We start from the raw sequence: 13,390 nt of genomic DNA, 5'->3' as shown, positions 1-13,390 counted from the left end.
ATGGAATGAAGTGATGAAAATGTTTTGGAAGTAGATAGAAGCGGTTGTTGTACATATTGTGAAGGCTCTAAATGCCACTGCACTGTTCACTTTAAAACTGTTAATTTTATGTTATTCAAATTTTAAAATAAAAATTTTAAGTATCCTTTTAAAAAAAGCAACCAAGTCCCCATACATGCTGTACATGGAGAAAAGTTGAAAACATGCTAAGCGAAAGAAGCCAGATACAAAGGGCCACATGTTGTATGACTCCATTTATATGAAATACCAGGAACAGGCAGAAAGGAGGTTGATGGTTGCCAGGGGCCGGGAGAGGAAGGAATGAGGAGTGATTCCTTAAATGGGTACAAAGCTTCCTTTTGGAGTGGTGAAAATGTTCTGGAACTAGATTGTAGTGATGGTTGCACAACATTGTGAATGTTCTAGATGTCACCATGGTAAATTTTATATGTATTTTACCATAAAAAAGATAATTTAAGTTGATGTGCCTAAGGCTGAACTGTAATTCTTTTTTCATTTTCTCTTCCTTCCTTTTTTGTAGCCAAATAAACAATTTGACAAAAGGAATTCTCCTTAGGATTAAAAATAATTTGTTGCTGCATTATGGTTTTGATTTTTTTTAGAAGCATTTGTCAGTAGTGATCTTGGAGTCATTACCTGTAAAAAAAAGTTTTTTGGTTTTTTTTGCTGAGGAAGATTCGCCCTGAGCTAACATTGGTGCCAGTCTTTTTCTCCTCTATTTTTTGCTTGTTTGTGTGTTGCTGCCACAGCATGGCTGCTGATGAGTGGTGTAGGTCCACGCCTGGGAACCAAACCTGGGCCACCTGAACTTAACCACTAGGCTAGGGAGCTGGCCCCCCAAAGAGTTGCTTTTTATTTGCCTTTCCACTTGACTGCTAGCCCCCTCAGAACTCTGAAGCTACTGCTCCCTTGTTTTCTAATATCCAGGGAGGCCTTTGGTGTTTGGTGTTGTTCTCTTGTCAATAACATCTTTGTGCTGCTTCTCTCACTCTGAAAGCTTTGAGGATTTTCTCTTTATCGTTATAGAGTTCCCGTGTTTCACCAAGAAACATGGATGCGAGGATCCTTTTCCAGGAAACCTCCTCTGCCTTTGGAGGCCCCTTTCTATCAGAGGACATTCGCTTTTCTTTAGCCGAGGGAAGCGTTGGCCTGTGGCTACTTTGGTCGCTTCCTTCCCTCCCTTTTTTCTGTTCTTGCCTCCTGGGATCCCTTTGAGATGGTTGTTGGACCTCCTGGATTCATCCTGTCTCTCTTAACTTCTGTAGACGTCTCCTTGACTTCTTGCTTTACTTTCCGGGAGATTCCCTGGACTTTATTCTCCACATCACTGATTGTCCATTCCATTAATTGACCCTTCGTTAGATGTTAGAATCTTTGTCATAGTTTTTCCTGCCCTCTCCTGCTCATCACCCTCCCAAGAACTGTTGTGAGCTTCTCGCCCTGTTTACAGTATCTTTTGTGTTAAGGAGCCAGGACTCATCTTTATTCTGAATGACTTCGTTGGGACTTTTCAGACTCTGCATTTGGACCAGATCTACGGGTGATATGCCCCGCTCCCAGGCCACTCCCTGCTCCTGGGAGACACTCACCTAATGTAGTTTTACTCTCAAGGGGCTTCTTCCTGCAGTCTGTGGGTGACCACACCCTGTCCTGGGGTCCCCTTCTCAGCATGTTGGGTGGCTGCCTCCAGTCATGCTCAACCCCAGCCCAGTCCCAATTGATGCTTTCTGTCTGGGTAGGGAGACACTCTGCCTGCTTCAGAGAGCTGCCCCTACAGGTTGAGAGGAGCAGCCACACAAAGGAGTTTAGCGAGGTCTGCCCTTTCCACTTGGATTCTGAGCACAGTCATATTTAGCTTACGTTTTTAGATAAAATTTACATATGATGAAATGCTCAGATCTAGAGCATACAGTTGAATGTTTTAACAGATGTATACACCTGTGTAACCAGTTCCCCCAGTGAAGATATAAAACTTCCTCAGGCCCCACAAGTTCCCTCATTCCCCTTTGTGATGAATGCCCGTCCTCCGTCTCCTGAGGTCACCACTGCTGACATTCCTTCCACCGTATTTTCCCTGGTCTTGAACTTCACAGAAATGGAATCATATGGTACATCCTTTTTTTGTGTCTGGCTTCTTTCACTCACTATGTTGTGAGATTCATCATTATGAATATTTTTTTCATTATCTTTTATCATTATTCATCATCATGTTCTATCAGTAGTTTATTCTTTTTTATTGCTGAGTAGTATTCCATTTGAATTCCATGTGAATGTAGCACAGTTTTTCTCCCTTTGGATATTTGGGTTCTTTCTAGCTTTTTGGCTATTATGAACATTCTAGTGCACTGTTCCTCTTGGCTAAATACCTAGGAGAGGAATTCTGGGTCTTATGGCAGGACAGTGTGCATTTTTGAGTTTTTCTCTCTAGTGTGACTGCCAACTTCAGTAGGGTTGCCTCACCCTTCCTGGCCAGCAGGGAGTGGTGTGGGGGCTACAGAGGGAGTAGGGAACTTGAGGGGTAGAGGCGCTGTGGCTGGGGCCAGTGGCAGGGCACAGCCATCCCAACTTCCGGCTCTGCCTGCTTCACTCCTGGCTGCTGCCCCAGCCGCCCGTCTTCCCCACTGAGCGACAGGCAGCAGCCTCCTTCCATCTGCACTCCCTTCTCAGCAGCAGTCAGGTGTGTGATCTTCTCCTGGTGGAAGCAGACCCTGCCACCTCCCCCTTTCAGGGATCCCCAGAGCACTTAGAACAAAGGCCCGAGTCATTACCGTTGCTCCCAAGGCCCAGCTGACCCTCCCAGCCTGTCTCTCACGTAATCTATGGCTGGGCTCAGGGCTCCCTGTTTCCTGCCCTCCTCCCCACACCTCCTCCCAGCTCCTCATGCATCAGTTTGGGACCTTGTCTCCCCCCCGTGAGGATGACCCTTCTCCTGCCAGGATGGCTGGACTGTCCAGTGAGAATGCGGCCCTGACTGAGGCCTGTGCGTGGGTACCGTGGCTCTAGGGCCCAGCTGGGCCTGGCTCAGGGCTTATGCTCAGGTCCTTCCTGGAGGGAGACACTGCAGGTCCCAGGGGGCTGGCTGGCCATCTCTGAGGGAACTGTCCCCCTCGTTCCTCCTGTGCCCATCCTGCTTGGCCCATTTACCAACCTGACTCCAGCTCTTGGAGGCCCCAAGCCCTGAGGAGATGATCCCACCCCTGTGGACCTCCTCCAGAGTACACTTCAAATGAAGACCAATGCTAAACCGCAAAGTAAGAGTAAGGAAGGCCAGCAACCTGATTCTTCCTATAGCAACTACCTCGATACTTTAAAAAAATGTAAAGTGAAAATACCGCTGTGAAGAAAATGCATCCTTTCATTGTCCAGTCTCTTGTTTTCCTCTGGCCCCTTTGGCTGGTCAGTGCTGACAGCTGGTGTCGCCCACACTTCTGGTCCCCTAAACCCCCTTGCCCTGCAGCCTGTGAGCTCCTCTAGAGGCGGTGCTCCAGCTTCGCTCTCTGCACCAAAACTTTCAGTAACTTTTGTGGAATGAGCAAAATGGTGTTTCCATTAACTTTAAGTATTAAAATCCATTTGAAGAGAAATTTCTTTTCCAAGCAAAGGTGATTATTAAAATGGAAAAGAAAAGCATTCTAGAGAGAAGACAAGGAAGACAGTGGAAATATGTTCTGTGGTAAAATATGCCGCCACTCCTGATGGCGGGCGTCGCCTCCGCGTCATTTCTTGCCTCCCTTCCCCTTGTCCTTTCCCTTGTCTGCTTCCTTCGGCTTTTCCGCTTTCTTGTCTGCTGGTTTTGGCTCTTCCTTTGGCTTTGCCGCCCCCGGTCCCTGTCCTGGTCCCTTTGCTCCCTCCTTTGTTGGAGGAACCAGCACATGCCTTTTGACCTTCTTGCCTTTGAAGTGTTTTCTTTGAAGACATACATCGATTAAGGCAAAAAACCCAGCCAGAGCAATAAGGATCTGGAAAACAGAATGATCCTCGTTACTTTTGCTTTCATTCCGAAGCTGGCATAGTTCCTTCCTTGTTTCTATCGCCAGCAGGTGCTGGTTAACACATCCCCTCATCCCCTCAAACTATCAGACCAAGAGACCGGGAGTTCACCCCTCCTCCATCCTCGGCTGCCCTGTCCCCACCGTCCTGTGGTCTCACGGCTTTCTCTCTCTCTCTTTAAACCAGCCTGGGTGGGGCCCTTTGTCTCTGGGGTCAGCAGCTACCAGGAGGAAGCCATTAGCTTGGCTGGCTCCCTGGACGTCATTTTTATTTACATGGCTTCTCCACTGGAAACATTCACCAATTTTACTTTTAAACTTTGCTTGGATCCCAACATTTTGTGAAAAGATAAGAGGCCCTTTCCGCAAAACAGGGGAAAAGAACCATTCTCCAAAAGAGGTGACTTCTGAGCAAATAAACAGCCGAGCATGGAAGACTCACCAGGGCAATCAAGTAGTTCATCGGTATGCTCTGCCGAGTTTGCACAGCAAAGGCCACGGCCCCCCCAAGGAAGATACAGGCGAACAGGTCATTGAGAATGTCCTGAAAGCCAGGGAGAGAGGAGTCAGCCCAAAACAGAGCCAGGCCTCCCCGCCACCCCCTCCCCAACCCTCCCCGTACCCCCCCTCCTCCCCGCCGCCGCCCTCCCCTTGCATAGCTTCCTCCAAAGGGAATGATTTTCAAAATTCTGCCTGATTTAAAACATATATATATATGAAAATAAATGTACACCAGGCTAGGTGGACATACCTGTGGCCCCCCAGCTGGGCTCTCTGAGTCAAGACTCAAAGTCCAGGAGCTTAACTGCTTTCACGGGCTCCCTCCCCTACCATCTTGTCTATGAAATCACACATTTAGTGGCTAGTTGTGTTTTTTTCTTTTTCTCCAGTACTCATTTAAATAAATGCATAACTATCCTACTTAAAGATGTCTGTCTTGAGTGCCACCCCACATCATTTCTCTGCTCTCTGGGCCAGCTCCTCTCTCTGGATCTGGGGGCCAGCTGTGTTGCTGGCAGGAGGCTCTGTTGGACTCTGGCCCCACGATTGGACTCTGGCCTGGCAGCTGCCTCTTCAGCCCCTTGTCTTCCCTGACCCCCCACCTTACTTCCTAGACCCCCTCCCCTCTTTGCAAGGCCGCACTACTTCCTCCATCATCAACCTTCCTTCCCATCCCTTGTGGCCTCAGTCTTACCCTTGTACCATACTTGTCTTCCTCACCCTACTGACAAGGTCCAGAGGTTCCCAGACTGGGCACAAGGGCTGCCTTCTACGCTACCTTCCCCTCAAGTACCACCCAGTGTCGCTCCCTGGCACAGCCAAACTTCTCAGAGTTGGTCAAACCATGGTTACAGCATTCCGGCTTCCTCCCCATTGTTCTAGGGGTGATGCCAGCCCAGAGCTTGTGCACCCTCTTAATCCTATGGGGAGCAAATGACTGCAGCGATGGACAATGCCCACTCTTCTCTTTGGTTTCTATGGTGCCATTTTCTGTGGACTGTCCTTCCCTGGCCATTTTGTCTCTGGCCTTTCTTTTCCTTTTCAATCTTTTTTTGAATTTTAATACATTTCAAACATACAGACAATAATAGAACATCCCATCCCCACTCGCACCTCCAGCAGCCATGAACCACTGAAATTAAACAGATGTTAATGTCTTGCAAAAACAGAAGTAAAACTTTGTGGCATGAGCTGCAGTCTCAGCATTTGCTCCCTTTTCCTGCCCGTCTCCCAGAGGCACCCACGGGTGGGAGGTTGATGGGCAGTTTCCCCAAGTGTGCACTAGTATTTTCCTCCATATCATATATTCATGAACAATATATACCATTTTGTGTGTTTCAAAATTTAAATAAAAGATATCTTCTTGCACACTTTTTCAAGTTTTTGAGATTTATTCATTTTAAGAAATGTAGATTGAATTCATTAATTTTAACTGATGTATTCTACTGTATGAATAAACCAAACTAGAGGCATTAGGTTGTTTCTACCTTTCAGGAAATTATTATTACAAACTCTGCTGCAATGAACACTCTTGTCTGTGCCTCCCCTGCACATCTTCTCCTCGGCTAAGTATTGCCAAGTTTCTCCCTAAAGTGCTCGTGCCAATTTCCACTCACTCGGCAATGTATAGGGGCTCCCATTTCCCAAGTCCTTGACAATGCTCAGGATTACCTGACTTATTTATTTTTGTCAATCTGATGAGTCAAAATGGTACCTCACTGTTGTCTCAATTTTCAGGTCTCTGGTTACTAATGAAGCATTTTTTTTTTTAAAGATTTTATTTTTTCCGTTTTCTCCCCACAGCCCCCCAGTACATAGTTGTATACTTTAGTTGTGGGTCCTTCTAGTTGTGGCATGTGGGACGCCGCCTCAGTGTGGCTCGATGAGCAGTGCCATGTCCACACCCAGGATTTGAACTGATGAAACACTGGGCTACGTGCAGTGGAGCGCTCCAACTTAACCACTCGGCCACAGGGCCGGCCCCACTGAAGCATTTTTTAAAACACGGTTTAGGTATTTGGTTTTCCTGTCTATTCATATCCTTTATCCCATTTTTCTATTGGCTTGTTTTTAAAAATTTTGTTTATGATGTCTTCTGTTGTAAGTTTTAATTTTAAGGGGATACATAGTTTCTCTTTCTCTCTCTTCCTCTCCCTTTCTCTCAGTCCCAAATACATTTATTAAATATTCCATTCGACTGTTTTATAATGCAACGTCTGTCAAACACCAACTTTGCCATATGTATGGAGGTCTATTTCCAAGTCGTCTTTTGATTCCTGTATTAGTCTGCTCAGGCTGCCATCAAAACACCACACACTGCGTGGCTTAATGACAGACGTTTATTTTCCCACAGTCCTGGGGGCTAGAAGTCCACGAGCAAGGTGCCAGCAAATTTGTTTCTGGTTTGCAGGCAGCTGTCTTCCTGCTATGTCCTCACATGGCCTTTCCATGGTGCATAAGGTGGGGGTGGGAAGGCTTGAGGGAGAGAGAGTGGGGAGAGGAAGAGGGAGAGAGAGGGAGAGCTCTGTTGTCTTTTCTCATAGGGACACTAATCCTATTAGATCAGAGCCCCACCCTTATGACCTCGTTTAATCTTAATTACTACTCTTGAGGCCCTATATGCAAGGACAGCCACACTGGGGGTGAGGATTTCAGTATATGAATTCTGGGGGGACACAGACATTCAGTCCATTACAATCCCATTAGTCTTTCTGGTACCAAAGCTTTTCACTGGGTGAGTCCATCCTTGGAATTCTTTTTATTCTTCTGTAAGAATTTTAGAATCACCTTTATAGATTACTTTGGAATTAAATTGCCATCTTTATGATAGTACCTCTTCACACCTGTGAATGTGGTACGTTTCTCCATTTATTTAGGTTTTTCTTTCCTGTCCATTAATAAAATGTTATAATCTCTATGTAAAGTCTTATACATCTTGGAACAGATTTATTCTCAGACACCTTGTAGTTTCTGTTGCTGTTTTAAATGGTTTCTTTGAAAAGCCACATTTTTTCATTGTTCGTTGCTAGCATTCAGGAACACTATTGTTTTTGTCTCTGGTAACCTTGAAGAACTCACATAGTTCTAGTAGTTTGTAGATTCTCTCAGATGGGGGCCGGCTCCGTGGCCGAGTGGTTAAGTTCGCGTGCTCCGCTGCGGCGGCCCAGGGTTCGGATCCTGGGCGCGGACATGGCACCGCTCGTCAGGCCACGTTGAGGCGGCATCCCACATCCCACAACTAGGAGGACGTGCAGCTAGGATATACAACTGTGTACAGGGGGTTTTGGGGAGATAAAGCAGAAAAAAAAAAAAAGATTGGCAATAGTTATTAGCCCAGGTGCCAATCTTTAAAAAAAATAAAAGATTCTCTCAGATGTTCTGTGTAGAGAAGCATGTCATCTGTGAGTAATGCTGGTTTTCTCCGTCACACTCCATATAGCTTTTGTTTTTCTTCTCACAGTGTGCTGACTAAGATCTCCAGCACAATGTTGAGTAGAAGTGAGGACAGGAGGCATCTCTAAAGAAACATCGCTAAAGTTTTACTGTGAAATGCAAGGTTTATTGTAGGTTCAGGTAGATACCATTATTAAGACAAGGAGGTTCCCTTTTTTCCTAGTTCGTCAAGAGTTATCTAAAAATGAGTATTGAATATTATTAAATAGTTTTTCTGCAGCTTATGAGATGATGAAATGGCTTTCTCCCATAAATAAAAGATGGTGAATTACACTAACAGAACTTTGAAGACTAAACCATCCTTACATTCCTGACACATACCCTGCTTGATCGTGACGTAGTGCTTGCTTATATATTGCTTGGTTGAGTTTGCTAATATTTTACTGAGGATTTTTACGGCTATATTCAAATAAGATTGGCCTATAGTTTACTTTCCTTTTAATGTCTGGTTTTAAGATCAAGCTCTACCAGATAGTATAACATATTATAAAGACTTAAAAAGAAAAAAAAAAAGAAAGAAAACAGACACAGACCAGTGTAACCAAATACAAAGTTTAGAAATGAACCAGGCATATGGCATTTTAGCATTTAACAAAAATGCCATTTCGAATCAGTGGGGAAAAGATGTACTATTCAATAAATTAATAAATCAAGTGATAGAGTGGAACAGCTGGATAGCCATCAGGATATAAAGCTATATACTAAAATGACTCCACATGAATCAAGAGTTAAATGTAAAAAACTAAAGTGCCAGATGAAAACATGGATGAATTATTTTATAACCTGTTTCTCTATTTCTTTTTGAGTCAATTTTTGTAAGTAATATTTCTTCTGCAAAATTAACTATTATCTAAACTTTCCAAATTATTGGCATAAAAGTTCATATTTTCCCTGTGACCTTCAAAATCCGTTCTTGACCTTTATACTAATATTGTTCTTTGTTCCTTCTTTCTTTTTTTCTTGAGGTCTATCTATGTACTTTATTAGTCTTTTCAAAGAACTGGATATTTGGTCTTATTGGTCCTCACTATGGATCTTTGTTTCCTATGTTCTTATCTTTGGCATTGCCTTCTTCTTAATTTCATTATTTTGTTTTGTTTTGGTACCTTCTTGAGATACGACACTTGAATTGTTAATTTTTGGTCTCATTTTCTAATTATATAGATTTGAATTTGAATTGTTTAGCTGCATTCTACAGGTAGTACTGGCAAATACTACATATAACTAAATCCCTATATGTTTGTGGAAAACATTATATTTCCCCCCAAACATATGGGCTTTTAGTTAAACTTTACTGATTGATTTCTAATTATGTTGCATTGAAATTAGAGAATGTGGTCTGTATGATACCAATTTCTTGTTATTTGTTTACAGTTGCTTTGTGGTCTTATTGAGGATAATTTTTATGATTGTTCCAAGTGTGCTTGAAAAGAATATATAGCCTGTTACTGTTGAGTGTAGGGTTCTAGATATATCAGTGGATCAAGCTATCAGTTACTGAGGGAGGCATGTTAAATATCCCACTGTGGTTGCTACTTGTCAATTCTTCCTTATAATTAAATCTATTTTTGTCTTTTATATTTTGGGGCTATATTGTAAGGTACATACAAGGTCAGAATTGCTATATGTAGTGATCCTCTTTATATACTGTTTTGCCCCCTCTGCCACCAGCGAGGAATGTGGCCAGGAATGTGGGCAGTTTTCTTCTTGGCCACTGACAAGCTGGGGAGTGAGGGACAGCAGGTGGATAAGTTAAAATGCCACGATCCTCTCTTACCAAAATTCAACAACTTCTTTCTTTCTTCATTAAGCATTCCTCTGGTTGTTGTAAGTTTTTAAAAATAGATTCCAGAGCTCTGAAAAAGTTGATTCTGACAGTTTTTTCTAATTGAAGTATAGCTGACATACAACATTATTTCAGATGTACAACATAGCGATTCACTGTTTATATACATTCTGAAATGATGACCATGATAAGTCTAGGAACCATCTGTCACCATACAAAGTCATTACAATATTATTGACTATATTCTTTATGCTATATATTACATCCCCATGACTTACTTATTTGATAACTGAAAGTTCATACCTATTAATCCCCTTCACCTATTTTTCCCAACTCTCCACCCTCCAACCCCCCTTAACCTCTGGCAACCACGTGACTCAGACAGGCTTTTTTTATTGAGTTCATAACAGTTTACATCAATGTGAGAGTTCAGTTGTACATTATTTCTTGACTGTCACCACATAAGTGCTCCCCTTCACCCTCTACGCCCACTCCCCACCTCCCTCCCCCTGGTAACCACTGAACTGTTTTCTTTGTTCATGTATTTGTTTATACTCCACATATGAGTAAAATCATCTGGTGTTTGTCTTTCTCAGACTGGCTTATTTTGCTTAGCATAATTCCCTCCAGGTCCTTCCATGTTATTGTAAATAGGATGAATTTGTCTTTTTTCATGGCTGAGTAGTATTCCATTGTATATATATATACCACATCTTCTTTATCCAAGCATCAGTCAATGGGCACTTGGATTGTTTCCATGTCTTAGTTATTGTGAATAGTGCTGCAATGAGCAAAGGGGTGCATACGCTACTTTGGATTGTTGATTTCAAATTGTTTGGGTAGACACCCAGTAGTGGGATAGCTGGGTCATGTGGTAGTTCTCCATACTTTTTCCATAGTGGCTACAACAGTTTGCATTCCCACCAGCAGTGTATGAGGGTTCCCATCTCTCCATATCCTCTCTAACATTTGTTATTTTCAGTCTTAGTGATTATAGCCATTTTAACAGGCACAAGGTGGCATCTTAATGTAGTTTTGATTTGCATTTCCCTGATGATTAGTGATGTTGAACGTCTTTTCATGTGTTTATTGGCCATCTGTATATCTTCTTTGGAAAAATGTCTGTTCATCTCCTCTGCCCATTTATTGATCGGGTTGTTTGTTTTGTTGTTGTTGTGGGTTTTCAAGATTTTATTTTTCCTTTTTCTCCCCAAAGCCCCCCGGTACATAGTTGTGTATTTTTAGTTGTGGGTCCTTCTAGGTGTGGCATGTGGGATGCCGCCTCAGCATGGCCTGACAAGTGGTGCCATGTCCACGCCCAGGATCCGAACCGGTGAAACTCTGGGCTGCAGAAGCGGAGTGCGCGAACTTAACCACTCAGTCATGGGGCCGGCTCCTGTTTCTGTTTTATTGTTCAGTTGTGTGAATTCCTTATATATTCTGGAGATTAACCCCTTGTTAGATATATGATTTGCAAATATTTTCTCCCAATTGGTGGGTTGTCTTTTGGTTTTCATCCTAGTTTCTTTTGCCTTGCAAAAGCTCTTTAGTCTGATAAACTCCCACTTGTTTATTTTTTGTTTCCCTTGTCTGAGAAGACATCACATTTGAAAAGATCCTTTTTAGTTCAATGTCAAAGAGTGTACTACCGATATTATCCCACGGAAGTTTTATAGTTTCAGGACGTATCTTCAAGTCTTTGATCCATTTTGAGTTTATTTTTATTTTTCTGTATGGCATGAGATAGTGGTCTACCTTCATTCTTTTGCATGTGGGTGTTCAGTTTTCCCAACACCATTTATTGAAGAGACTTCTTTTCTCCAGCGTATGTTCTTGGCACTTTGTTGAAGATTAGCTGTCTGTAGATGTGTGGTTTGATTTCTGGGCTTTCAGTTCTGTTCCATTGATCTGTGTGTCTGTTTTTGTCCCAGTACCCAGAGCAGCAGGAGGACTTTCAGGGTTCATTGATTTTTCATCTTGCTGGGACTAAGTATCTTCTCAAGCTCCGTGGCTGAAAACTTGTCCTCTGCCTGTCCCATTACTTTGTCCTCTGTTTATTCCTTTCCCAAGAGTCTTATTTGGCCCTCTTCTCCTTTCTCCCTATACTAGGGGTCCTCACCTATGCCACTGAGACCTATGAACTCCTGGTCCCTAATAACTTTTAACAAGAAGGCAGGTTAGCAGGTAGTTAGGGACTCAGACTCTACTGACAAAACTGGATTTGCATCCTTTTTCTGCCACTTACTAGCTGAGTTTCCTGGGGGCAAGTTACTTGGCCATTCTGAGCCCATTTCATGTGTAAAGTGAGTGAAACAGTGAGCATAGGGCTCTGGAGGCATGCTGTGAATGTGCGAAGAACAAGGGGCTTTGGGTAACGGGGGTATGCTCTGTGATCACACAGGTGACAGGCAGTGATTCAAGTCCATGAGGACTCAAGCACCGCATCAAGCGCTGTACGTTTACTCCTCAGGTACAATCCCATCAGAGATTATTACTGTCCTCACGTTACGGATGTGGAAACAGAGGCCGGGAGTGGTTGGGTAACTTGCCCAGCTCAATTCCGTTCCAATGGATGACTGCTTTGGGCTGAACATCCTTCTGGGCTTAATTAACATTCTATACAAGGATAGTCACTGGAGGTCTAAAGCTGCTTTGGAAGTGATTTTTAAAAAATCCTCATTTTATTTTACTGATTTATGGGAAGATTGATTTTCTTTTTTGAATTCTGGGGATGGGGTACCTTCTGGGGTGATCTCTCCAGTCAGGTGTGAGCTGGAACAGGGCTTGGGAGGAACAGCTGGTTGTTATACATCTCCTCCTCCCAAGGAGGGCAAAGCTTCAGGAGAGCAAAGACCCCTTCGTTGACCACCAGGTAAGTAAGTGGCCCCCGCTTCCAAGTCAGGCGTTTACAGAGCCTTTTCTACCTAACTTCAGTTGCCCTACCCCAGCCCCAAAGGTGCTCAGCCCATGCCCGGGGCACACATATGGGCGGTGACAGAACAGTCACTTTCAGGGTGTCAAGACACACGCGTGAATGCACACCAACCTCAGGCGCTCCCCACCGCCCCTCACTTACAGCAATGGGCCACAGGACGAAGGGCAAGTATCTGTTGATGGCGAAGGTGTAGATAACGAATAAGAAGCTGAAGATGGATATCTCCATGGTGATGATGAGTGTCAGGAGGGGGTGAACGATGCTCCCAGTGAACATTATCAGCGAACCTATTAGGCAGCCCTGCCGGGAGACATGCTCCTGAGCCACGGCAAAGGGCTGTCACGGACTCTTGGAGCCCCTCTGGAGCCCCCTGGAACCCGCTCCCTCGCCCTCTCCCCCTTGTTGCACCCCCTGCTCCCCGGGATACCAGCCCAACTTACCAAGCTCAGGATCTTGACCACGGCGTGCCCCATAGACCAGAACTCTTTATTGCTGTCCTTGAGTTCCCACTTGTAGCGGCGACATCCCTTCCTCGTGCCCACTTCATCCTTGGGCTCCACCTTCTTTTCTGGTGGCTTCTCCTCCACCTTCTCATCTTTCTTGTCCGGGGGTTTGGCGCCCGGAGGAGGGGCCGCTGGGGCTGCATCTTTGCCCTTTTTGCCTTTGTCAGCCATCTTTGCGGGGGAGTTCTCAGCTTCTCACGGC

The 13,390-nt window shown here is 44.2% G+C and overlaps 1 protein-coding gene across 1 annotated transcript; it reads right to left on the bottom strand.

The window, feature by feature from the left end:
* Positions 1–3,737: 3,737 nt before the first annotated feature.
* Positions 3,738–13,390, bottom strand: CMTM2 (CKLF like MARVEL transmembrane domain containing 2). The gene is made up of 4 exons (XM_014854378.3): positions 13,126–13,390; positions 12,827–12,985; positions 4,453–4,554; positions 3,738–3,980 (listed from the first exon to the last, which is right to left on the bottom strand). Exons 1-4 carry the CDS (start codon positions 13,357–13,359, stop codon positions 3,738–3,740), a joined length of 738 nt encoding a protein of 245 aa, XP_014709864.1. The 5' UTR covers positions 13,360–13,390.

The sequence above is a fragment of the Equus asinus genome, chromosome 28 (assembly GCF_041296235.1).
Source record: "Equus asinus isolate D_3611 breed Donkey chromosome 28, EquAss-T2T_v2, whole genome shotgun sequence".
NCBI lineage: Eukaryota > Metazoa > Chordata > Mammalia > Perissodactyla > Equidae > Equus > Equus asinus.
This window is presented reverse-complemented; position numbering and strand designations above follow the sequence as displayed.

What these genes read in the sequence shown, in the direction of transcription:
- CMTM2 (XM_014854378.3), bottom strand. Translation starts at nt 13,359, where the DNA reads ATGGCTGACAAAGGCAAAAAGGGCAAAGATGCAGCCCCAGCGGCCCCT. An exon ending in TCGTCCTGTGGCCCATTGCT is followed by an intron (nt 4,555 to 12,826) that starts GTAAGTGAGGGG and finishes CCTGGCTTTCAG; the next exon opens with GACATTCTCAATGACCTGTT. An exon ending in TGAACTACTTGATTGCCCTG is followed by an intron (nt 3,981 to 4,452) that starts GTGAGTCTTCCA and finishes TCTGTTTTCCAG; the next exon opens with ATCCTTATTGCTCTGGCTGG.